A 27,542-nucleotide genomic window follows, 5' to 3' on the forward strand; every position below is an offset into this window, starting at 1 on the left:
CTCTGTGAACTTCCAACCCTTTCAGTAATGACCTTCTGTGACGCACCCTCTTTGTGGAGGGTGTCTGTGATGAGTGGGGCGGGGCCGAGAGCCATGGGAACGGAGCGAGGCCGGTGGAATAATTGGGAAATGAGCAACACCTGCTCCACTCACCGGTCTCGAGTCCCACGGAGGAGATCGGAAGGATAAAAAAGAGGAGCGATGACAGTGGAGGATGAGAGAGGACCAGGCCTGGGTTTTATTTTGTGTTTTGTTTTGTTTGTGTGCGGCAGTCGTCCGTGAGGGGCTGTCGCGCTGCTTTGTGTTTATTTTGTTATTAAAGATTTATTTGAATGACTGCCGGTTCCCGCCTCCTTCTTCCCATGATTGTGAAGTTTGTATACCGTTACAGTGTCAATGATTGTCTTCTGGACCTTTGCCAAGTCAGCAGTCTTCCCCATTATTGTGGTTTCAAAGAACAAGAGATACCTTGAGAGATGCCGCAATTTATACTGTAGGTATGGTCATTTAATGAAACTCAAATGTCAATCCTCTAGTATTTTATGTTCTCCCTATATATATATACTTTTATTTAGCAAGGACACATTAAATTGACAGTTTACATTACTACAATATGAAAGATCATATTACATTGAAGACTGGAATAATGGCTGCTGAAAATCCAGCTTTGCCATTACAGGAGTAAATAACATTGTAAAATATATTAAAGAAACAGTTTTTTAAAAATTTTATAATAATTCATAAAATGTATATTTAACTATTTTTATCAAATAAATGCAACTTTTATGAGCTTAAAAGACTTCTTTCAAGAGCATTACATATCTTTTTGGATGGTAGTACATACAGTACTGTATATAAATAGAGAGAGAAAGAGAGAGAGAGAGATACAGGTACATGACATCACAATCAGTGCTATCAGAAATGATTTAAAATTTGTTTGGCATGCTGTTCACTGACCACATGTCCAACTTTAATGCACCAGTGGTCACATTTCCCAATTCAGTTTATTTATTCCATTCTTTGGTGTGGTGGTGCTTGTCTAGTTCTACCTACTGCATCCCTCAGTTTGTCTTCAAAAAAGTGATGTGAGATGTAAAAAAAAAAAAAAAAATACACAAGGCCATACATCTTTTATTCCTTATTTCAATTTGGGTAATTCTTCTGGCCCATTTTAGTGGATGAATATACAAACCACTGTGATAAAACACAATAACCTTGGAACATGTGACACATTTTTCTGCTGTCAGCCAATCAAATGCAGAGCTGCAGCATAGAGACATAGCAGGAAAGGAGAAACTGACAGACAGCCCCTTTATGCTGTGTCACTGTGCATGTTACAACTAGTTTGAGTGGCATATAGATCTGGATTACTGATATGCTCCACTAAATTTTTTTTATTCCCAGAGACATTTAGGGCCCTGATATCTCTGGCTGGAGGATGGCTGGTTAAATGCTGCCAGTCCCTTGTGCTTTATGATGTGACTAGTGCAAGACAGTTACCCATATTTCTTTGCAGAGCTGCAACCAATTACAGAGACCAGTCACAGTAGACAGTAGGACAAATGCCAAGAGCGCAGAAGCTGTTTACTGCCCTCCTCGTGGCCTCCCTTTACACAATCAGTGCGTGACCTCCTTTCAAATAGAGAGATTTCAAGAGCCGATGTCATATGCAGTATAAACACTTTGTGGGTTGCTGTTCGTTTGTTGATGTGTATTTGCTCTGCATGTATCACGTGTTCAACAGCACGACATAAAGCCGGATTTAATCCATGCTGTTCAGTTTGAATGCCTGCACACCTTTTGAGGAATGCAAACCTAAACATCTGTTTGCATCAATATTTTATAACAGCGCTTCCCTCTTGTGCATGTTACCTTGAACAGTATATGAAATATTAACTATGGAAAAAAAGGCCAAAGCAATCACAGTGAGGAATGGGCCACAGGAAAGGACCTGGCATTCATACTATAGCAGGGTGGCTCTCTTAAATTCATAAGTTAAAGGCACTCAACGGCCATTATGATATGCCCTTACATCTCAATGCCCTCACGTCTCACCCCTGTGTCTCCCTTTTTACTTTACTCAGTAGAAGGACCATAAAAAATGAACATAGTAGGAACATTACATCAATAATAAACACTGTTTTTTCTGGATCTGCTATTCTGTTTTCTACAATAAAAGCATTTCTTGATCCAATAACAAGAAAGACATAGAAGAAAATGAATTGCAACAGATTTTTTTATTTATTTATTTTTGTATTAGAGTTGCATGGAGCTCAGATGGTGTACTTCTGTCCTAATAGCCAGTGAAAAGCCCTCGGCTTTGTTTCTTGATGTTTATTGTGGATTAGATATACCTTTCAGCCTGCTAAACAAGAACAGACATTTGAATCAACAATCCATAATCATTTGCCATAATTGCCTGTATGCAAATAAGAATAAATATCCTTGTGATCATGTAGAATTTAATGAAAGTATGCCGTCTGAGTTGTGCTTCATAATTGCACAAATTGATCCCTGTATCAAAATGGGAAGAGTCAGGTGACTCAGACAGTTCAGAGCAAATGTGTTTTCAAATATTTCAATATCTGAGAGAGCAGCAGGGAAAAATGAAATGGCAATGTGTTCTGTGAGAAGGTTAAAATGTTTTCTTACCCATTAGAATTGTCTTTAATAACCACTGTGCAGTCTGAACTACAGCACATGGCATCGATTCTTGGCATCGGAAATTGTGTGTTCCTGTCAATTAAGGAATGCAGGGTGAAAATGCAACATTGTGCAATTTAGATTTTGGCCTTCTTAAAATGCCAAACAATCAGCAGTATACAGACATTCAGACAATCAGTTTACATGTGTGTAATAATTACAGATCTAATTAATAATGGGGTCCATGATTAGTGTTGTTGATGATGGCACAGTGCGGTAGAGCTGTTTTTTATTCTATGCAAGTCTTAGCAGTTTATTAGGCTGTCAGAAGTGGAGAGTTTCTTCTGTCTTGTGGCATGTCTGAAAATAGAAGCACAACTTTTTGGCTGCATCTGATCCTTTATTATTATTATTTTTTAGTCTGTTTTCTCTCTTACATGGCATTGCTACTGGCAATATATGCCATGGAAGTTACAGTATTAACCATCTTATTTGGGTGCATTGACAGGCTAAAATAAAACAGGATAAACTGCACTTGACAGTGCATTAAGGTAGTCATTTTGCCACGATTGAAGATATATCCAACTGTCAATGAGTCACGGGTTGTTTACAGTGCAGTTCAGGGCCAATGACTGGACGTTTATTGCCATCCGCTCAAGTTATATTTCACCATTGTACCTCAATCCACTGAGCTGTCATTGTATGCATTGCAGTCAGAGATTTCCCAGAAGCCTCTGCTCTTGATATTTCTCATTGCGGACTGTTATTGTGAGTAGTAATATAAAGTTGCTAAACAAAACTTGCAAATCATCTGATCTACTGTTTCTTTGAATTGCTGAATAGTCAGTAAGAGTGTTTTTGGCTTTTCCCTTTATGGTTTGTAATCTAATACACTGAATGCATTCTGCACATAAATCACATACTGTACAAAGCAGCATCTACGGGCCAAATTTGGCTAACCAATGTGGGCACTAAACAAAACAGATTTTATGTACTGTACTGTACAGAGGACAATAGATCTTGTATTATAATTTGCTTTGTGGTGCTTGCTTAGGCAAGCCATATCTGAGGATGAGAATATCAAATGTGAGCTTGAGCTATTCTGAATTGGGCAGGTGAGTAATGACCTAGCAACAATAATAATAATGCCAAATACATGGCAACATGCTATAACCACTCAGAAACAACTTAGAAATACACTCAGAAAACCATAGTACCAGGATAGCAGTGTGCTAAAATTAGCAACTGCTTAGCAATGCACTAAATCATTAGCAATGAGCACCTCCCAGAATACCTAAGCAAATGCATAGTGGCGGCCTTGTAACCCAACGTAACACCCCAGAAACCACATGCTGACTTGCTGCCTTATCAGGCAACGAATGACTTTGCAGGCAGCGTTTTTGCATGAAGGCACCTCACAAAACTGATTTTATACAGGCTTGAGGCAGTGTAACAATTTAATGATCTATAACAAAATAGAATGAGTTTTGGGGATAACTATAATTACTATAATACTGATTTCTCGCTAGAAATAACACGAGAAGAGCAAAAGTTAGTCAGAAATATAAATTTACACACAAACTGACCACAAAACGCAACTTTCAGATGACGTTTATTTTCTTTAGCTCAACCATAATGGAATGGAATCCTGCTGGAAAATGAGATCAGCTTCTTCAAAAAGCTGGTCAGCAGAAGGAAGCATGAAGTGCTCAAAAATTTCTTGGTAAACGGGTGCAGTGACTTTGGTTTTCAAAAAACACGATGGACCAACACCAGCAGATGACATTGCACCCCAAATCATCACAGACTGTGGAAACTTAACACTGGACTTCAAGCAACTTGGGCTATGAGCTTCTTCACCCTTCCTCCAGACTCTAGGACCTTGGTTTCCAAATGAAATACAAAACTTGCTCTCATCTGAAAAGAGGCCTTTGACAACTGTCAGATCAGCAGTCTTTCCCATGATTGTGTAGCCTAGTGTAGCCATGATTGTGTAACAGACGCTGCATCCCATTCAGAAGGGCTCTTCCCTATGCCCTAATCCCTTTAAAGGGTTTACCCTCCGGAGTGAGAGCTTCGAAGGGTTGAAGGTTGTAGGGGACCAAACTACAATTACTTGAAGTACCCTTCTGTATCATTATCCTGTGCCCACATGGAGGTGCCATCATCATGGAAAGCATTAGCACAAAGAATGGGTTTGAATGGGTTCAGGACAGCATTTTATATTTGCAGCAATGTGCATTAATAACTACGCTTTACAGAATTGTATTACTGGGAATTGCTTCAACTACTCAAGAACACCTTAGCAACTGCATAGCAATAGTCTTGCAACTTCCCAAAACACCACAGCGACTGCAAAGCAACATGTTGAATTGTTCAGGACACTTTAGCAATTGTATAGTAATGACCTTGAAACCTTCCAAAACACTCTAGCATACTGATAGTTTTGACTGGGCAAACACACATCGCTTTTCCTTCAATCTTGGGTTTGTGATGCTATTAACAAACTGACATTTTAAAATTACAATTCTAAAGGATTTTTGAGATGGGACAGAATTTCAAAGCTTGATTGTTACCTGTGAATGAAGCTTCGCATTTGATTTCTGCTGCTCTGCACAGAGTTTCTATTTTAGCCACCATGGTCTGGTTTTAAAAAACACCTTTTCTTATAGTGTGAAATTCTACCTCTTAGTACCTGATATTCGTCTATGCTCTGCTACACATTTTTATCTCTTGTGACTTGCTGAACTTCACGCTGCTCTGCACCGGTGTGATATATTGACACATCGTCAGTAACAACAACTCTTGATATTTACAGAAGCCAAAGACAAACCACCGACAAGCAGAGTTGCACTGTACTTCTCCATTATATGAGGTTTCCTCTTTGGAAAGCATGTGTCAAAGTAATGAGGCAGAAATTGAACACTGCATCTCCTCTTTGTGGTCTGGGAGAGCTGTGACATTGCGCTGTTCCTCCTGACCTGATCTATGATTCACACCATATCTGTGCATTCAACATGGATGAGTGAATAGTGGAGGGAGAAAAACAGGTGTTTCTTGCTTCACATTCTCCTATAAATATTGAAAATAAACTTTGTGATAGGAATGCTAAGATAGTTAGGCGACTCAAAATGTATTGATAAACTTGTTTAGAATCGATATATTGTTTACTGTAGGGATGATAAGATTCACAGATTTGCATCATATATATATATGGAGTTTATTGATATTAACTAAAGTTCAGGAGCAGGGCCACGCCTCAAACAATCACCTGACTTCCAAAACCTCCATATATACCGGGCCACCTCATACCACTCTGCTAGTCTCGTTCTCTCAAACCCACCCTTCCCTCCCTTTCTCATCCATTCAGCCAACCTTATCCCACATTATATTTCTATCAGGTTGTATCAGGGGGTCCTCATTGTCTGGCCTAAATATATGCTAGAGACAGTACCCCCACCCTGAGTCTCCCTGAGCTATCAATTCAGGATGCCCTGATCAACCTGACCATCATCCCATTCCCTTGACCCCTCCATTCCATTCCCTCGACACCTTCATCCTCTTTCTACTCTTCCCCAGATTCATAGCTTGTTTGTGGCATGGTCCTAGCTAGTGAAATATATATATATATATATATATATATATATATATATATATATATATATATATATATATATATATATATATATATACTGAAGGTCTAGCTAATATAATAACACAATATAATATTTCCCAATATTATTGTTTTTACTGTATTTAGATCAAATAAATGGAGCTTTGGTGTGCATTAAAAACTTTCAAAAAATTTTTTTAATGATAGTGGATATTCATTTATCTAAATATTTTTATAAATAAATATAAACATATATAAGTGGCAGATATTATCTATTTATGTCTAAATTTGCTAATTTAGTACAAATTATGTTCTTATGGAGATTAAAATTAAATGCCATCATTTAGTCCTTCCTAGGCTACTTCCAATCAATTGAATCTTGCATGATTCGAGTTTGTATCACAATGGAAAAGCCACTCTTTTCCATAAAACAAATATGCATGGTGATCACTGGTTGTCATATTCTAACTTGGGTTGGTTAATAAAAAATTTGGATTAGGTTAGGATTTGAATCCAGGATCTCCTTGCATAAATAGTGCCTCCTGCTGGTATTTTTGGTCATGTCTTACCTCACCAAGGACACTATGTGAGCTAAACCATTTAAACGCCGCAAGCTATATTTCAATCTAATAGAGCTTGCAGAGTCACAACATGCCCAGCCCTTAGATTTGTGCAACCCTTTATAATCCTGTATTTTACAGCAAAAGTGTGTCTTTTGTCTTGAAGTGACTTACAGGCTCATAATGGCCCTATTATTCAAATAATGATCCCTAGAAGTCATCATCATCACCAGGCTTCTAACAAGCCTGCTTTTGTATTGATACTCATTGTCATGAAAAATACACATGACATCATGCTATCGTAATTACAGCGTTCTTTGATCCGTTTCAATAATTCTCTGCAGTTTACATTGATAATAGATTCCCTGTGGAGTGGGTTTGATAGATCTTGATCACACTGGGCCAGTGAGACCCTAAATGAACTCAGACTTCAATATATTCACAGCCGCTCTATTAATCCACACTGACTCACCGGGAGCCCGTCAGAAACCTTACATTGCCCCAGCTCAACAGGAAATGAGTGTGTCTCTCTCCAACTCCAATCTGTTTTTTTTTTTCACTAAGCCACTTGACTTCTAAATAGCAAAATACCTTGAGTGACAGTTTCCGTGGCAGCCTAGCATGGAATGTGAAAATCAGTGACGACTAGATTTATTGTTAATTGCTCCATGGCATGCTCTGTTTGCTTCTGTATAGATGCTTGTGACAGAGAAAATGGTGTCTGTAACCAATCAAAGACACTTTCTTATCAGGAACGCTGACAAGGGAACCAAGGGGACATGGAAAATATGACGAGTCAAAAGACTCAATGCATGTGACCCCTCCAAAAACAGCTCATTAACTCCTTCCTTCGAAGTCAGAAGGCATATTAAACAACCTATATGATCATTATCTAGCATACAGTCTTTCACTGTGCACAGGTCAATGCAAAATACAATAAAAAATCTGTGGCACTAAGCAAGAGTCAATTCGGTATCCTATAATAACCTAGCAGGGGAAACGCTATTAACCTCTAGGGACCTGTAGAAGGCGCCACAAAAAAAAATTGCGATGATTGGTTTATTTCCAGTTTCATCACAGTGTTTTAAACTCTCTCGCTCACCTACTTCTCAATCTAGCTCCCATGTGGATCTTATAGTTAAATGGAACAGCTCCCAAGTGACAGGCTTTACAAAATAGGGCTGAGCGACAGATGAACCTAATAGCGGAGAGAGCCGGAGGCACGTTAGCGAAGAACAGGCCACAGTTGATAAGTCATTGAGTGAGAGTCTTATCCATGCATGAGAAATTATGTCAAATATTCCATTTATCTCACAGACCCTAGAACAGACCGGCCAACTTCTATTAAATGTCACAGCCTAAATAGCTCATCACAACATGGTAGAACGGTATTTAAAGAGCATTTAGTTCTGTTCTTGCGAATGGATGGCTTAAGTTACCGGGGAAAGAGCTGAAAAGTTGACATTTCCACACTAAACATTCCGCGCTCCAGATTTAAGTGCGCGTAATTTTTCGTGTTGCCTTTATTTAGGAATGACATTTAGTTCTTTCTGATAAATCTTACCACTATCTGTGTGTCTGAGCCACAAGGTGGCGGTCACTGGAACCCTATCAAAGATTTCAGACATCAGGGCTTGATTCATAAATGTCAGTTGGATGTTAAATAATGCAAAAGCATGTCAACATTGTTCCCAAAGGTTTGACTGAACTGCCGAAAAACACCCAAGCATTGCGTTTGCAGAATAGACTCTCTCCAGGGCCGTGTTTATCAGTCCACAATTGGCCTCATTATGAGAAACATCAAATCTCAGTGCGGACAGGATCGCTTTATTACAATCATTAATTCCATAGTACTCTGTGTGCTAGTACTCCCAAGTTTCACTTGTATTTGTGTGTATGTTTGGGATGAAGCCCGGATTTTCTAAGGCTCTTGTTAGTGTGAAAGGCAGTACTGATCCATGGCTTCAGGGCTGGCTGTGAGTGATGTTCTCCCGAACACGGCCACAAACGCTACTAATAACACAGCAGAGGAATGCGGTGACCATGGAAATGACTGTGCCATGCTGATAAGGGCTCCCACAGATGACATCATAGTAGTCTATGTGAGACTGCAGGATGACTCAGTAGGGTGTGGTGACTGAAGTCGTCATTACCGGCCTTCTCACACAAAAAACCCTTCCTGGGAAAAATTCTTCATAGCCCCCATAAGGAACGTGGCATCTTTAAACTGTTGATTGCAACAGAGATAATTTATTATTCATTCCGAATGGCCCAAATGTAGATTTCATCAGTATAACATGGAATATTTTATCACAAGCTGCATCTGTATTCAAAAATACACCCATAGATACCTGCACATATTATGCTTACAGCCTCTTTATGAATATATTTATTATATAGATTTATATAATATTTAACCCATGCAATAATAATCATACTGTAGACTGAATCTACAGTATGGACAGGTTTGTAAAAGCCAACAACAGTGAGCCTCAACTCGTTTGAGAATCAAAAAGTGTTTATTGTACAACATTAAGGATTTTATATCAAACGCTTTATATAATTATGAACTGTATAGGCCCAGCAATATGCAAAACGATTAACATGACATGCTGAAAAGGAAGCAGACAATTTTGGCTTCTAGAGGTCTCATGGATTTTAAAGGGGTTTCATGCTCTCGGCAGTTATTCAATGTACAAATCACATTGTTGTCGGCACAAACCATGTTTATCCTAGCTGAAGGTGGAGTTTTGCGCATGATGTTCGATGATGAGGGATCTCAAGCAACCTGTCCATGTTGGCATCTTCTTAATTTGGCTAGCTTTAACCAAGTAACTGTTGATTTTGTTCCAAACTACTGTTTGAATGGATGCACAGCCTGTGATATCAAAAACAACCAAAAATATGGGAAGCACTTTTCATTCGCTTTCAAAACCTATGATTTTACCTAATGTCCTTAATTGTATAAGAAGAAATCTGCAACACAACACCTGAGAACCACTTAATATATATGAAGAAAGAAAATGGATAAATTAAATAATGGAAGAAGAGGAGCTCATGGCTAAATATGGTCACTTTTGTTAACTTCAGATCAAGGGACTGTTGTAGTATGCATTTCAACACAGCACACTCACCTTAATGACTGGTCTAAGTTCGAAAGAACAAGCCTTTTAAGGATCATTAACAACATTAACAACAAAACCTGAAGTTCTTACTTAATGTCTAGTCCATCCAACTAATTTAGTAGTATTTTTCTTCCCCCAGTACCAGAAGAACAAGAAGTTGTTGTTGTTAATGAACTCTACCTTCCTTTGCCGCTGAGTTTAGATTATTGTCTGTGCTCTACCACTAAAGCAATTTCCTCTGCGTATCTAATTGGTATTACAACCACTCGGCTTCTCCTGATTTGTGTGAGAGTTATTTATTTATTTTCATTCCAGGGGACCACAGCAGTTTCCCAATGGGCAACAACAGTGAAATGCATAATCTGCGGAAAATATGAATTTCTAAGGGCTAAATTAACACAGCTGTCAATTACCCCAATGCTGTTTTATGTTCCCATAAAGACAAAATTAGAAAACGCCATATGACACAGTAAAAAACAGACAGACTAGATGCAAAAACAACACACCGACGAGAATAAAACATCCACTTTCATGCACCGTCATCTTTTCTGTATGGCCATTATGAGATGAGATGCGCATGTTTATTTTTTAATACATCTGGCCCCATCCAATAACCTGCTTATTGCTCCTCCACTTCATTAAGCTCCAAGAAAAAAAAAAAAAAAACACGTGGGTCCGGCAGATTTGCTCATTATATTTCACAATGGCATTCAGGCTTGTGAAGACAAAGTACTTGTCATCTACATTGCAGTCCCCTCCTCTACCAAAATTGCTTAGCAGTGCATATAGTCTATGTCATATTCTTACACATTGATTCACCTCCCCTCCCCCAAACGTACTGTCAAGTACATGAACCCAGTCTTGTATGACACATAGTCAGTGGAACTATATCATGCATAGATGTAATCATTTCCACTAGAGACTAAGGTATGATTTTCACGAGAGTTGTATTACTCCTTCACCAGAGTTGCCCCTCTCTCCCTCTGTTGACTGATGGTGAGGATAACTTGAGACCACCATACAAACAGAATATGAGATAATTTCTGCTCCAAAGATGAATATGACAGCCTTGCATAAAATATAACTTCATTACAATTCCAGCTAAAATATAAAACTCAAGGCAGAGAACCATTATGAATTCTTAGAAAATATGAAATAAATTAAATGACTATCATCCACTTGGCTCTATTGTAGAGAACTATGCCCTTCCCATATAAACTGCTGAAAATGTAAGATTATTACTATTCATGCTACAACTCGCCTGAGACTCAAATCTCAATAACTTCCTATATGAGTCAGACCCAATTGCCTGCACTCACTGTGTTTGAGGAAACAAATCCCATACAAGCTTCTCATATATTCACTGCACTTCTTACTTTCTCTTTTTCATATAAAGATTTTTTTTAACGGATGAATTTGACCATGAAATTAAGTGTTATCATTAATAATGAGTAAACAAAAAAAGGTCTCCTAGCCTTTCCAGTCTGGTGTACAAATGGTCAGCAAGCTGGTTTCTTAGCCTGACCAATGGTGCTCAATTAACTGGCCACCCAGCTTGACCAGCTTAACATGCCTCAAAATCTCCTAAAGTGACCAACAAACCAACCCGGGAGACCAATCAGACCAGCAAACCATATTGTATATGCAGATAGATAGATAGATAGATAGATAGATAGGTAGATGTCGGTCTCCCTTTGTCACAAAATTATTACTCATTCTTTGTTTTTATGTTTAAAAAAAATCTTAATTATGTATTTGTCTTTCTTTATTATACGTTATAAATCTCTTCTTGCTTAGTTTGTGAAGCTATGAAGACAATGTAAAACAAATTTAGCTTATGTTGTAGGCTACTGTTGTATAAATAAAGCACGTGAACTGAAACTGAGCGAGAGAGAAAGAGAGAGAGTGAGTATGCACATTTCCTCTTTAAATTTTCTCTTTAAATCTTTTTAGGCAACTATCATGTAAAAAAAGTCCCTAAACAAATTTCGCCACATTTAAATATCCTTTCACACCTTTTAATCTGATAGCATTGTGTTTAAAGTTCTCTATTTGAGCTCAGCTGAACTTTCCTCGAGTATCGAGCCACTCCCAAACACACCTGATAACACTGAGCAACTGCTGGGAGTCCGCCATCATTCTCCGCACATTCAAGGCGCTGGAAAAAACGAAACTATTTCGAAATACTTGACGAACTCGTACATTTATCACTCAAACTGGCTCTTTTAGTCAGGTTTTAGTGGATTATATCTTTTGGCTGTGTTTTAGCCGCTGGGAGTTATTACACCCGCGGGAAAAAACTTTACCGCAGTATTTTAAAAGTCGCATCTCTCCATTTTGAATCTGACGGGAATTTCAACAGTTTGGTGAGTATGTTTTGCTTTTGTCTTGATAGTTTAAATTATTTTTAATATAACTAATATAAAAGTGAATTTGCTTCATAATTCGTCCAATTTATGTCTGTATTGTGAATACAAGATTGACAGAAAGGCGGAATGTGTGTTTGTGGCTAACATTGTTAGCTCGTTTCCAAACTTCATGGAATGTTTGGGATATTTTTGTCTTTGTCGTTTCATATTACACTAAATGAACACCGGCTTGTTTCTTGTGAACGCTTTGTTAGCAATCTTTTGACGAATGTAGATAGGCCATGAAAGGGAAAAAGAGTCGACAACATCTTAAGAGTATGAAACAGAAACTATCCTGAAAACTTTAAGGAATGCTAGTTAGCCGTTAGCTGTACGTCTCGTTCCAGGACAAATGTGTCAGGAGTTTTTACTCTTAAAGGTTTTTTTAACCTTTAAAACCAGGGTACGTATTTTTTGTTGTGGATGTTTAGCCTTTTTTTTTTAACTATGATGATTATAGTCTAAGGCATTTATGAGAATTAAATCCATTTGAGGAGTTTAGGGCTCCGCCTAAACCACAAACTATGGATCAGGCCCTTAATGTGAGCTCTGCCCTTAGCGGTGTATAAAAACAGGCTATGCAGACAGTTATTGAGATGTTGTCTATATAAAATAACAACAATGATGCTAATATTTACCACTCTACCTGTTGATATGTAATAGATAATGTACAGTCAGTTTTTCATTATTGCAAAATAAACCCTCATTGGCTTTATTTTATGGTAACTTTAACTGGCTGTACAATATTCCGCTTTACACGTGATTTATCAAAAATGTTACATGTATATTTATATTACTTGGCAAATAATTAACTTACGCGGCTTAGATCCGATTTGAAATTACTTTATTAAATGACCTGTATATTGTTTCAGAGATTACGCATAGGAAAATGTTCCTTACATTGTATAAAATAATCAGTAATGGATAATTGAGATACAAGATGGGGCCAGTTGCATTTTTGTAAAACAAAATTGGGCAAACCCTGTGAGGTGAGATAAGAACGTAGCACCGGTTTCATTTGCCCAGATGACTCTATTCTGATTAGTTAGGCCATGTCCTAAATCCCGTATACTTTTAAATAGGGCAGTATTTGAGGGGGCATCCGTTTGTTGTTGTGTCTGAAATGGTGCCTGTTATCAAGTGCACTCATTCAGTCACATAATGCACCGCAACAATGAGTGTAGAATCGATGCACACTCGATAGCTAGAGAATACCCATACTGCACGGTATGAATGCAGCTGAATTATCCATCCATAGAAACAGTCATCCATGGCAGAGACCTGTAAATCTTGAGTTGGTGGAGGATTCTTTGCAGAATCTTGGATAATTTAGTTTTTCATCAAGATTCTGACTGTTAAACATGATAAATAAAAAAAAAAGAAAAAAAAAAGAGTAAATAATCTTGGGTAATCATATTATGTCATTAAAATGTTGTTGCTTATAGCAGGTTTGTCTATAAGTTTGACTTTGGAGAAAATTAAGTGGATATTTACTTTTGGAATCCCATTCTTGCATTCCATTGGAATGTGAAGAATTCTATTTGATGTTTTTATATACACAAGTGTGTGTGTCCTTGTTGGTTCTGCAATTTTTAATTCTAACTGAAGAGTAATCTTTCCCACACAAATGCCCCTGTATATATGGAAATTATTCATTTAGGTTAATTTCTTTGAAACATTTTTTTATTATTATAAAACTACTTATGAATTATTCAGTTTACTTGGGCCAAAGTTGAATGTCCTAACTTTTTGTAAGACACACTGAAATTAAAGGTTTTATTTCCAGTATGTTGGTCATGCAACACTGACCTCGCCCACTTTGTATGCATTCCCTGACCTATATAGCAAACAATGTCCATTTAGTCTGGCTGTGTAGTACAGACAGACCCCTGCAACATCAGCAGAGCCCTTGGGGTAGGCTGATTATCCTTGTCCTTCAGTGCAAAATTGCTGATCAATACAACTGCAGTCATTGTTTGAATGGAAAATAGCAGAGTGGGCAACAGAGCAACTCATACGGCATAAGTGTGAGTTGGTTATGGTTAGCAGTGTCGATTGTTTACATCATTAGTGATTGCGTACACTAAACAGGAGTCTGTCATGTGACATTTCATTTGATAAGAGTTGACACAGCCCCAGGCCACATGTTTGTGTCTGTCTCACTATCCCTTTTAATCCATTGATTGCATTTTCTCTCCTCAGAAACATGACGAGCATTAACACTGCAAACATCAACTTCAAATGGGATCCCAAGAGCTTGGAGATCCGCACACTGGCTGTGGAAAGACTGCTGGAGCCCTTGGTTACCCAGGTCAGACTACTTTTCCAGGTTTCACCCTCAGTTGTTGCATTAATCACCAAAGGTCACTCTTTTACTTAAATTTGTTCTTGCACCATTTGCAGGTCACCACTCTTGTGAACTCTAGCAACAAAGGACCGTCCAACAAGAAGAAAGGCCGCTCCAAGAAGGCTCCCATTCTGGCAGCCTCCGTGGAGACAGCCACCCAGAACTTCCTGGAGAAAGGAGAGAAGATTGCTAAAGAGAGCCAGTTCTTAAAGGACGAGCTGACTGCAGCGGTGGAGGATGTCCGCAAGCAAGGTATGCAAAAAAAAAAAAGTGTTAACTAGGGTTGGGTAGACAATATTAAGTTTGATGAACTGATATCAGTTCTTAAATTCCAAGATCATTCTTTTAGTTATGCTGTTTTCTGTTGTTTTTCTGTTTTCTGTGGGAACAAAAATCCATTACTTTAACTTGCTGTCTATCCAATAATCATCTTTTATGATGTACTGCTAGTTATAGTTTGAAATCCACATGAATGAACATCATAAAGTATGTGCAAAGAAATGGTATGATGTACTGAAATGTTTCATGTCACATGTAATCGCTCAATCAGTGGTTTAGCCGCTGCAAGACGTCAGTAAAAACAGCTTGTATAATAACATGAAACATAACGTTACATTTGCCCCAAGAAATGCCCATAGCTTGTTAGTTGGCTAGAACAAATTACTCTATAGAGGAGCATTTTACTAATTATATATAAAATGTTTGATATTTATTATTCTTTTACTTAACCTGTAAGTGAGGTTTTTACTATAGAGTATGTTAGTGTATGACTTTGATATAATTAATGTTTGAATAAAAGTTTTTATTTATATAAACATAATTATATAAATTTATTTATAGTTATACACAATTTCTTTAGTTTAAATCTTTCTGTAACTCGGTTTATATATATATATATATATATATATATATATATTTTTTGCCTTACATGTAATATATATATATATATATTTTTTGTACATGGTTGAGTGCTGATCATTATTTGTCATATTTCATTAAGTTGACGGGCTGTTTTCCTAAAGAAAAATAGATGTGTACTGTACCTGATATATCCAAACAAATCAATATTGAATCAAATTCTGAATTTTTGAATCTGAATTAAATGCATCAATTAGGGCTGTCACGATATTAGATTTTTCACACCATGATTATAGTGGCCAAAAGAATTCACAATATTGATACATCGCGATATCTATAGAAACCTTGAGGAACCAGTCAAATTAATTTTACTTTAGTTTTTCTTTTTGCACAATGAACATAACTTATAAACAGAGCACATGCATTTTCACTTCTTCATGTCACAGCTGTCCTGAGACTCTGGTTTTCTCGGTCGTCTTTGAAGCTCCCTATGTAATAACGAGAGAGAATAGTATAGAGTTCAACAGTATGATGAATAAATAAACACCAAAACTGTTACTTTAAACTTGCATACCTGTATTTTAATGTCTTTAACCTATAGTTAGTCATGCAGTTAATGCCCTTCTAGTTCAGTTTTAGTGTGGGTCTAGAGCGGCTGCAGGTGAGGCTTTAAAGGCATGGCACAGCGACCAACTTTAAAGGGGTCCTATGACATTGCTAAAAAGAACATTATTTTGTGTATTTGGTGTAATGCAATGTTTATGCTGTTTAAAGCTGCAGTCCGTAGCTTATTGGTTAAAAATGATCCAAAATCAATATTTGAACAAGTACATAACCAGCAAGTGTTCAAAACTATCGCCTTCAGCCTGATTCACAACACATCAACTTATAATAATGTTTTCTAATTTGAGTGGTACGGGGGAAATTTTTTGTGGGAAATTTGAGCATGATGTTGCTTCATTACGTCACGTCTGTAAACATAAAGAAGTTGTCCTGGCTACTAGGCTATCGCATGTGAGGATCCTGCAAGTAGTATAGCCCTATTCGGACCGGACTAGTTTTACAGGGGTCATTAGAGAAATTGCACAGACGTACTTGGTGATTTTAATCCCATCCGGGTCTGCCACGTCTGTGTTTTTTTTTTTCACAGAACCTCTGTAATAATTCCAGAGCAAATTACTGTTTTTCAGCAAACTCCATGAACCTCTGAGAAAACTAATCCCGTTTGATTGCGAATGTCTGTGATTGCTGGCGATATTTTATTTCATAACACGTTTCCTTGTGTGTTTTGGCCAGCGTGAATTACCATAGATGCGCTTACTGTGTGCATGTTTGATATATTTGCTTCCAGGGAAAGAAATGATGATGATAAAAATAATAAAAATAACAAAATCAAGAGCTAGATCACGTAAACCGTTAATACTGGCTATTTTAATATCAGCATCAGGTAAGATTACTCGCATTCATTTATGCACTCAATTATATAATGTTTTAATTAGATGTACCTTTATGAAAATTAAACAATTCTTTATTTTCTTTTTCTGCTTGTTTGTGAGTTTTGTTACGTCTATATTTTTTAATTGTTTAATTATTTTAAAATGAATAGTGTACGTATTTGGTTAAAATCGATTCCCTATTTTCATCGAAACTTTTTTTGGTTGGTCCGATTGATTGTGCAATCGATTTTCGAACTAAATGTGACAGCCCTAGCATAGTGCATGATTTCTGTGATGTACAAAACGGACCCTCCCACTAGAGCCCTGCGCCGGACTGTTTTCTTCATCCCGCCCGCGTCCCCTGAATTTCTGAGCATTACCGCCCGCTCCCGCAACGTATGTGTTACACACCCGCCCGCTCCCGCAATATGTATGTCCACTCCCGCCCGCACCCGCAAAACTCTGAGAATTTATTCCCGCACAATAATAGAGATGCATTGATTTTGTCTTCTCCCGTCCCGCAGAAAAAAAAACGCATATTTGTATTGATATTATTAAAGAGATTGATGGGGTTGTTTGTTTCGTTTCCCTGGCCTGCATGTAAAAAAAAAAAAAAGACAAAACACACAATACATTCAAATATAATTTCGTTTTTATCAAAAACTTTGCACATAAATATACATAATATGATAAACTAGGCTACATGAAAAACAGCAGTTTTACAATTATTAGCCAAGTGTCGCAGGTATTCTGTTTGAAAAATACATATAAGAATAAAAACATTCAAACTAAGGCAGCCTGCTCAATAACACTGGCATCATCACGCCTCTTGATGGCAACAAGGGGCTGTGCTCAAAAAACAACACTAATAAATAACATAAAATAAACAACGTTAACGAATGAATTTAACAAATGAATCACTTTGCAATATTGCTGTCAGGCAACCTCCCTATCCCGCGGTGGGTTTTTTTAGCCGCCCATTCCCGCCCGCAGCAAAATTCAAACCGCCCGCTCCCGCGAGATTTGCGTTGGGTCCCGCGGGACCCGGCGGGACTCAATCCCAATGCAGCCCTCTACCTCCCACCTCTGTAATAAACATGGAGATGTTAGTCCCATCCAAATTGGTACATGAAAATCACAGATGTCAGGCAGTAAGATCAAAACTCAAACGTAGTTTAGAAAACTAGTCCCGTCCGAATAGGGCTTATGAGGATAAAAATAATAAAAGCAATAATGTTTCTCCATCTGTACCTGGACAGCCGTTAATATACCTGGGTGGCCCGCCCAAGTAATGTCTATGTGTGGGAAGCACTGTACGTATTGTAAAACTTTTCTTATACATTGTGTTCAGAAATAATACGAGGAAAATTTAAAAAAAATCTCAAGTCAAGGTAATTCAAAAATGACAATGTATAACACCTGTAGACTTTTATTAACTATAAATATTCTTTAAAACAACGGAAGCTTTCAGCCTGTCACCATGATGCAAACATGAAATATCAGACATACTGTAGTTCTTTACAGGATTTTTATTTGATTATGCTGCTTACATGGGTGTGTTTGACTGTTGCGCTCATGTTTCTTGCAGTGTTTCATGCATGAAACGCCATTTTAAAAACACTGCGCTCAAGTTTAAAGAAGTTCACTCCCATCTTCTGGCATGTTTTACCTATTCCACTGTCCGCATGGTATCCTTGTCAAAACAAAAGCACTGTGTGAATGATGCCTAGGGGTAAATGATCTTTCACCACGTCCTTCACAGATTGCGTCACACGTGAGTGGTAAATCGCATGCACCGACATGCAGTTGGATCATTCTTTTCTCTTAGCTGTTCTTACTGGCATATTGTCAAAGTGTCTAATTCTAACATTTGGAATTTTTTTAAAAATATATATATATATATATATATATTTGTTCAAAATCATGATTCCTCTTTCTAAATAATAAAATCAGGGCAAACAATAAATTTGAATTACTCTATAAAATCTGGAAAATCACCCAGCCCTACCTCTACGATAAGTTCAAAAGTGTCTGCAGCCATTGAACCTATTACAAGAAACGGTTGAATATCCTAATTTGAGTAATGGCTTTAATCAGTGGTTTCACTTCCTGTTTTCATTATCTGTCTCTGCTTATCTGCATGTGCGGATGGATTTTTGAATTAAGAGGTCTTGGCTTGTGCTAGCAGAGTTGCTGCTATCACGCAATGGAGTGTGTACAACCCTCTCCCCCCACCAATACTGTTGTTCTGTATATCCCCTCACTCAATCTCATGTTGTTCGTTCTCATTACAGAACATCACTGGTATCTCTGCCATGGCTCCTTATAAAAAGAGGATAGAGAAGACCGGTTAATAGCAGGGTTTAACCCTGTCAAATTGCACAACTCCTCATTTCTGCATGCCTTGCTCCATGCATTTAAAGTCCTGCAGATATTGATATGCGATCACTGTGGCACTCTAGTTAGCACATATTTTCATTTGACTTAAATAAGATGCAGTAACCTCATCATATCAGTATGAGTTTAGAGGCCTTCAGTTTATGGTGTAAATTTGCATGGCATTTTTGACACCAATTGCTAAATAATCCTGGGTATATGGCTATGCTCCCTTTGCTGAGGAGGGATTGTCACATTCTTTAGCGAACAGCTTGCCTTGACTTGTTGCGCTGATCCATCAAGATATTTTTATTTTTGCTCTGTTGCCAAGAATGAGAAAATAAGAGCAAAACAACTTACTTGCATATATACATGGAGTCTGCCAGTTGTCAAAGGTGATGTCAGATGTTAAGGCGGCACTTTACTTATGCAAGACTTTAGCCCAAGTCTGTTGGTTGTGACAGAAATAACCTGTAGCCAGAAAGTCATCACCATACGTTCTCTTTCAAAGTGAGTGGCTGACGTGAGCCTCCTTGGCTGGAATGCCCCCTTCTTTTGAAATAAGTGTGGCATTTCGCACTTCTGAGATGTAGAGTGCAGGCTCAACCCACTTATTACTTGTTGGAATTACATCTTTGTCAGTTTCAGACTCTGCACTCAGTGTTTATTGGCTTAGTTTGGGCTGTAAAATCTGTCAAGCACTGGCCAGCATGCTGCTGTGATGCCGGGGAATGTCACATTGGTTTTGCTATGCTTGCGTTGGCTGTGGAATCCAGAAGCTATAGCTTGCTTGTGGCGTAGACTGTCAGCTATGCAGTTTTGCTCGACCTTGCGTGGTTCGACTGATAATGCCACCATTGAGTGGGGTTAAAGCTTCCCTAGATTGAAAAGAGATTGTGGTACCCAGCTGTGGCTTACCAGCTGTTCTGCGATCCAGACAAATGTAATCGTTGTGAAATGCAGTTAGAAACCACTGAATCCTTGAACGATTTTCTCCCTAACAGCTCTAGAATTGTCTCCTGCATGTATACATGCAACATTAGCATGTCTCCTGGGTAGAATGCGTCTTATTTACAGTAGAAACTGATTTTGATTGCTTCGCACCTTTCAGCGGGACAGATGAAGGATGCTGGGAATGATAATGCCGTCTGCCTTCCCTCCAAGGTATCTGGATGCTTATTGTGCCTTCTTTAGACTTCACTTTCAACATTTCATCACATGCCTCTGTGGTCCTCTTGTGAGCGCTACCTTATAGTTATAGATGTGAGTTTATTATGGGTGCACTGATCACTATCAGGCCCATGAAAATGGTCTTATTGATTGCTCCCTCAGGAGGGAATGACAGTCCTAGAGACCTTAGTTCTTTTTATGTGGTAGATGGTGGGGTGAATTTATTTTTAACTGATGGGTAAAATAGAAAGGTTCTTAGAGATACTATTCAGTGTGTGGCAGCCACCTCTTGCGCAATAACCCAGAAAATCTTGTTGCCATCATTCTGTGAGACTTGCTTCCTGTTATCAGGGAACACTGCACATTATTCTAAACATCAACAAAGGAAGGAATGAGACCCCCCCCCCCCCCCTCCCGAGCACAAAGCTCTTACTGCCCCCTCAAATTGATTTTTCTCTCTTTTCATTAAGTCAATTTCAGTTGAGTCTAGTTATGAACTTGGCTATTACTTGCACTCTTGGCCAGGGTCATTGCTGGCTTTTTTATTTTTATGTATGGCTTGAGTGGGATGCGTAGATCTGCATGAGTGCATTCAGTTCAGTTGGAAGTTTGTGGTCACAGGGCAGTGCTTATTCATTTCAGTATTTTAAGCTAAAGTTAAAATGCTCTGCTTTGTCACATTGAAAAGGTTTCAACATGAACCAACTGGGATGTGAAGGCAAGTGATGACACCCTTTCGCAGGCACATCAGATAAGACGTCAGTGTTATGCCAGGGACTCGACCTTCACTGAAAGAACTCATTTGGTGTGCTAGCATGTGTCATAGAGCTCTGGCTATGAGTAGACATGAATCAAGTCTTTGCTTTCACCACCATGTTTCAGTGCTTCTGACTTGCCTTTCCATCTAACATTTTCAAAAAATGACATCCTAATGCAATTAGCCCGTCACCCCCCTAACCACTGGCATTTATCCTTGAACATGAAAACCTGCTGGCCTGGTGATTATCTCTATATTTCACCTTGTGGTTGTTCTTGTGTATAGTGGTTGGCTCTTATGACAGACTGCAGGGTGGACTTGTTGGTTTAAGTCTCACAGTTCACAGCGTAGTCTTCAAGTGACTTTCAAGTGACCTTGGATGGTATTATCATGGGCAATTAACAGAAGCAGATTTAATCAAATACAGGACAATAATTAGGTGCCAGTCTTTGGCATTTCAAAAGGCCTTTTTGGAAGTAATTGCATCTTCAGATGTTGAATTATCTGTTATGTCGACTTCCCCATTAGGAAATTATCATTTCATTGACCTTGCTACTCTTGCATCATGAAGGGGTATGAATGTACGAATTAAAACTAGTAATGAGACTCTGTGCGTGACTCTTTTTCTGTAGGAGAGTCCATGAAGTTGGCCTCAGGAGAGTTTGCAGAGGATCCCTGTTCTTCAGTGAAGAGAGGCAACATGGTCCGTGCTGCACGTGCCCTTCTTTCTGCTGTCACTCATCTGCTTGTACTGGCAGATATGGCTGATGTGTACCAGCTTCTGCTTCAGCTCAAACTGGTAAGACATGCGCACACGTACCCTTTGACAGGTTGGTTCACCAAAAAGGAATTTATTTTTATTGTTTGCTAAAGCTCTCATACACTACAGTTAAAAGGTTTGCCAGTAAGTTTGATACTTTTTATTCAGGCAAGCATACATTACATTGATAAAAAATGACAGTAAAGACATTTATATTACAGTAAATTGGTATTTTAACTGAAAAAATGTGTATTGGTTTCCAGAAACACATTAGGCATAGCGGTGTGTGATATATCGTCTGCGATAATATCATAATTGGCTGTTTAAAGATGTGCAATTTGGCATTAAGTATTTTGCAAAAACAAAACAAAATACCTACGTAGTACACTCATTCATTACGTGATGAAGTCACATGGGTTAAACTGTGCCAGTGTGGTGCTGTTAGTGCGAGAGTGATGGAGGGTTCCCTGGTAATGGCTGTATGAATGCAGCACTCCGCTCACAAATGCTGCTTTATCAGGAACTTTATGCAAGATAAATTGAAAATATTGAACATTTTCTGAAGACAGTCGGTTTCCTTCTGAAATAGTCATGTCGTTCCAAATCCGTAAAAGCTTTGTTCATCTTCAAAACACAATTTAAGATATTTTGGATAAAACCTGGGAGGCTTGTGACTGTCCCATAGACTGCCGAGGAAGTTACACTGTTAAGGTCTAGAAAAGTCATACATACATTTCGGCAAAATATCGTCTAATTATTGTAATTGAAAAAATCCCCCAAAATATTGAGATTATAATTAGGCAGCACAATTGTTTTCAACATTGATAATAAAAATAAATGTTTGAGTAGCTAATTATAAAGATTTCTGAAGTGAATAATAATAACATGCAAATAAAATTTCATTGGGTGCTAAAGATTCAGCTTTGCCATGAGAAATAAAATTGATTTTAAAATGTATTAAAATAGGAAAGTTATTTTAAAATGTAATATTTCAGTATAACTTTTTTTGTTAATTTATTTTTAATTAATTTTGGTGAGCATGAGTCGTCTTTTACAAACATTAAAAATCTTACAGACCCCAAACTTTGGAAGATTAGTGAAGTTTCAGACCTGTGTGGAGATTAAACCAGAGATGCTGTTTTCCATGATGTATGATAACCATAGGCTTTCAATCTTAAAAACAGTACCTATAAAAGGTGTCTATATGATTCTCACCCTATAATACAAGTTTTCTGAAGCCATGCATTAGTTTTAAGTCATTATATTCACTATTCATCTAACCCTCTGCTGTAGCTCACAAATCTCTTTAATGCGTATGCATATTTATTTGCATGTCACGTTTCACTTGTAAGAAATGCCAGAACCTTTGGTGTCTGTCGAGAGTAAATGATGACACAATTTTCATTTTTGGGTGAATGGTTCTTTTAACATTTTGATCACTCTAGACATGCCTGGAGGGGTTATGTGAAAATGGGCAGACGATGTGCCCAGCAATTTCCATTTCATTTTGGAGTGGCTCACATCATGCCAACCAGCAGAAACTCTCTGGCAAAGTATCATTCTGGTCTTTTTGAAATATGACACTTTTTCAAACTCAAAGTTTTGAGCTGGAAATTAGCCAAAATGTGTTAGTGTGTATAATTGGTTCTAATATTTACAATCTTAGTTGGCTGATAGCAAGGTTATTTTGAACTTTCGTATCTTGCTGTATCACTTGGACTTAGTCCACCAATGATTTCAAATTTCCTTTTATAACCCTCTTCATTATCTCTACCCCTCGTCAGTTTCTGGATCTGAGAAAAAGCTTAAGCCAAAGGGAGTACCGCAGGGAACTGGCTTTGGTCCAGAAGGCTGGGTAAAGCACACAAATAGTTGCCTGAGTTTAGTCCTATTTACTCCATCATCTGCACTGGTGTCAGTGATTTTATTACCCTCTGGGTTTACTTCCCAACTCTTCTTGAACTTCCTCCAAAAGTAATTGTGCACAGCAAACCCAGTTACTATGTGTGAATATTAACTGCTCATATTTAAAAAGAAAGCCCTGCATGGAAGCTGGATATTGCAAGCATTCCTGTATCCTAAAATTTGTTTTTCACTTACACCTCTATTTTATATTAGATTTGTTTGCATTTAGTCTATAGGTTGTTGGCATAAACTAGATTACATCCTCTTTCTGTTTTCTGCAAGCAACACACAATTGAATCACACTTTGTGTAGTCCCTATGCAGAGTAGAGAGGTCTTGTCACATTTGTGCACAAAATGATTTCACTGTTGGGAGGGCTGTGAAAAGCCCCCTTCATTGTTAATATGATATGATACAGGTGGGTTATTTTTTCAGTGTTACAATTTAGGTTTTTATAGCCCAATTTAGATGGTAATTGTTTCTCATGTGGACGTCTGTAAAAATACATTTACATATCACCTCCGTGATAAAACTCATGGATTCGGGTGGTGATCTATTCACAGCGGAGGAGCGAGTTCTGTGATCCTACGAACGTGACCAGTCACACAATTGTTTGCTGAAAATACAATTAATTTTATATATATAAAAAATTCTTATAGTGTAAAATGCATTTAAAATACTTATGTAAAATGTATTATTATTCAAGCCGATTTTATAATATATAATCCTATGTATTTCATTATTTAAATCTCCATTTTAAAAATAGGAAATAGATGCGCTATAGTTGTATATAATTATTCGCAATATAGGTTAGGGATGCACGATCATGATTTTTCTTGGCTGATTCCGATACCGATTTTTTTACAAGCAAACTGGCCGAGACCGATTTCCGATTTTTGTTTATCTTTAAGCAACAAACAAGAAAGCAGGAAAGTGTGCATAAACAAGATGTTTATTTGGTATTCAATAGGACAAACTGGCTTTTGGCTATTTAAAACAATAACCGTAACCATCTGAAATTAACAGCAGTAACTGCACAGTAAGTAGCCTAAATTCAATACATACACTGTTGGTACAGACATCAGCATTTAGCTTTTGTTTTTGAATTGGGTTGAAACTACATAGAACTGGCCTTAAATGAAAAGATTAACTGTAACCATGTGAAGTTAAAGGCAACAACTGCATAGTTCTACAGTCCAAACAGCACAATCAACACACATTCAATAACGTGTTTCTTAATCAGCATTCAGTATTTGTTTTAGTTTTTAAATTGGGTTTTAAATTAAAAAAAAAGCTTTACCAGTGAGAATAAAAAAGTATGCTATATAAGTAAATTATTCCAAAATGTTAAAATCAAATAATGTTGGTGCGAATAAAACACAGATGCAAAGTGTTTCATTCGTCCAAAAAAAAAAAAAAAAAAATTAGGGTAATGATTCACATCTGTTTTTTTACTTGAGCCAATGAAAAATAAATAACTATTGTCTCCAGTTAAAAAATTATATAGATGTGAATCATTACCCATAAATGTTTTAATTGGATGAATGAAAGACTTTTTGTCAGTGTGCTACAGCAGGTGATTTTTAAATCAAGTCGATGTATTTTTAAGGTAAAATAAAAATAATCCTCCTATACCGAACTGACGTTTACTTCTGTCTTTTCAAACGTGTATGCAGGTTCTACTTTGACTAAACTGAAATGCTTTTTTTTTTTTTTTTTTTAGTTTCGTTTCTCATCCAACACGTGAGAAGTTTATCTGAACATCTCTTCACGGTCTACTCGTGTTCAGGGCGCGGACCGATACAGTATATGCTCGCGCAGCTTCAGTGCGTGCATGAAAGGCTCTTATTTGAGCGCCAGTACAACACTTCCTGCTATCTGTGCCTCAGACATGTAGCTCTGCACTTCCACTGCTGATCGGCTGCCTGTGTCCTTGCACAGATTTCGAAATACTTCTACACAAATTACATGATAGCGAATGATTTCAATGTAGTCTGTGTACGTGGAACCGGACGGTTTTTGCTTAAAATACGCGATTGGCAATCGGCCAGAAAAAGACCAAAAACCGTCCGATTGCCGATCGCGTATTTTAAGCAAAAACCGGCCGGTTCCGATTTATGGCCGGTCAACCGGTGCATCCCTTATATAGGTATGTGTATATATTAGTATAATCGGTATAATACACATTTTAAAATTGTATTGCATACCTGCTGCTGCCATAATAAGACCCATTTTGAATGTTTGCCTGCTTTTCTCTTTCTGCTCCCAGCCGCTGTGAGCAGTTATGGTCAGTATTATTCTTTTAAATACTTTCCAGCATTTTAGAAATAAATATGTATGCAAATTAAACCGAAGTACAACAGTTAATGTACCTTACGGTGTTCGGGAGTGCTCAAAAAGGGTTTAAGCATGGAATTTTGAATCGATTTCTTCGCATAAACTCAGATGTTGATTCGGACAGCGATTAAAATGACTCACGACCTTGGTGTTTGTCAGAAAGCAGGATGTAATTCGGCCGGGGATTTTTACAGTGGTGGTGAGAGGAAAAACACTGACATCCTGGATTCGGACGGCAATTAAATCACTGACTACCCCTGGTAAATGGTGAAAATCACTTGCGTCCCCCTGAGAAACAATTACAATCTGATTAGGGCTTATGCCAGCTTTATTCGCTTGAAATTCATGATGGAAGTGGAAGCAGAAGCTTTCTTGTGGAAGAGTAGGCGCTGTTTTTCTTGATTTTTTTTTTTTCCCTTTTTCATTGGATTGTTCTGGGAGTTCAGCTTGAATGATCAAATGAGAAGGTTTTTAAGTGTGCTTGTGTGACCATGAAATATTTATCATTATGTACTTTTCTTTACTTTTATTTTCTGTACTTTTTGTAATTTACTGTCTCGCTGGTTCACTAATCATTTTTTCAGTACAATAATTTCATATTGAGACATTTTCTATTGAACAGCTTGGTTTTCTCCTTATTTCAGCAAAGTGATCAATGCATTTGTATATAATGTATGTGTATGTACATTTTTATATCTTTATGTTAGTGTGCATATACTGTAAATAATTGTAAACAAAATATTTATGTAGTATTTAGATGTTTTATATATCCAGCTAGTAAGGTCTAATCTTTCTCCCTCTCTTCAGTTCTTTCGTTTCTATCAATAGAAAGAGGAAAAGCTCACAATAAGTTCTAAATATTAATATATCCCAGTAGGGCCTTTTAATAGTTTTATGGTGATTTAAGAAATACAAAGCATGAATGGATGAATGATTTTCAAATGTCACACTAAAAACATAGACTGTAGATTAAGACTTTTTTTCTTTAATGGTTTATTATATTTGACCCACAGGTTGAGGAGAGCCTGGTGAAGGTGCGTAACGCTGGCACTGAGCAGGACCTGGGTATCCAGTACAAAGCTTTGAAACCAGAGGTGGACAAACTGAACATGATGGCAGCCAAGAGGCAGCAGGTAAAATGCAGCCACTCCTCGTACCCGATGTTCTCATAATCTGAGGAGATTTCATTTGGCAATGTACGGACTTCGAATAGCATTACATCCTCCACCCACATGTGCAATGAGGAGC

The 27,542-nt window shown here is 37.7% G+C and overlaps 1 protein-coding gene across 1 annotated transcript in view; it reads left to right on the forward strand.

The window, feature by feature from the left end:
* The first annotated feature begins 11,996 nt into the window (after positions 1-11,996).
* The window catches only part of LOC132109740 (catenin alpha-1-like), a 102,770-nt gene continuing 87,224 nt past the window's right edge, over positions 11,997-27,542 (forward strand). The window contains exons 1-5 of the mRNA XM_059516053.1: positions 11,997-12,307; positions 14,552-14,660; positions 14,753-14,948; positions 21,926-22,092; positions 27,308-27,427. Of these exons, the coding sequence (XP_059372036.1) occupies positions 14,556-14,660; positions 14,753-14,948; positions 21,926-22,092; positions 27,308-27,427 (588 nt within the window). The 5' untranslated portion in view covers positions 11,997-12,307; positions 14,552-14,555. The remainder of the gene's footprint in view (positions 12,308-14,551; positions 14,661-14,752; positions 14,949-21,925; positions 22,093-27,307; positions 27,428-27,542) is intronic.

Source organism: Carassius carassius, chromosome 29 (genome assembly GCF_963082965.1).
Source record: "Carassius carassius chromosome 29, fCarCar2.1, whole genome shotgun sequence".
Classification (NCBI taxonomy): domain Eukaryota; kingdom Metazoa; phylum Chordata; class Actinopteri; order Cypriniformes; family Cyprinidae; genus Carassius; species Carassius carassius.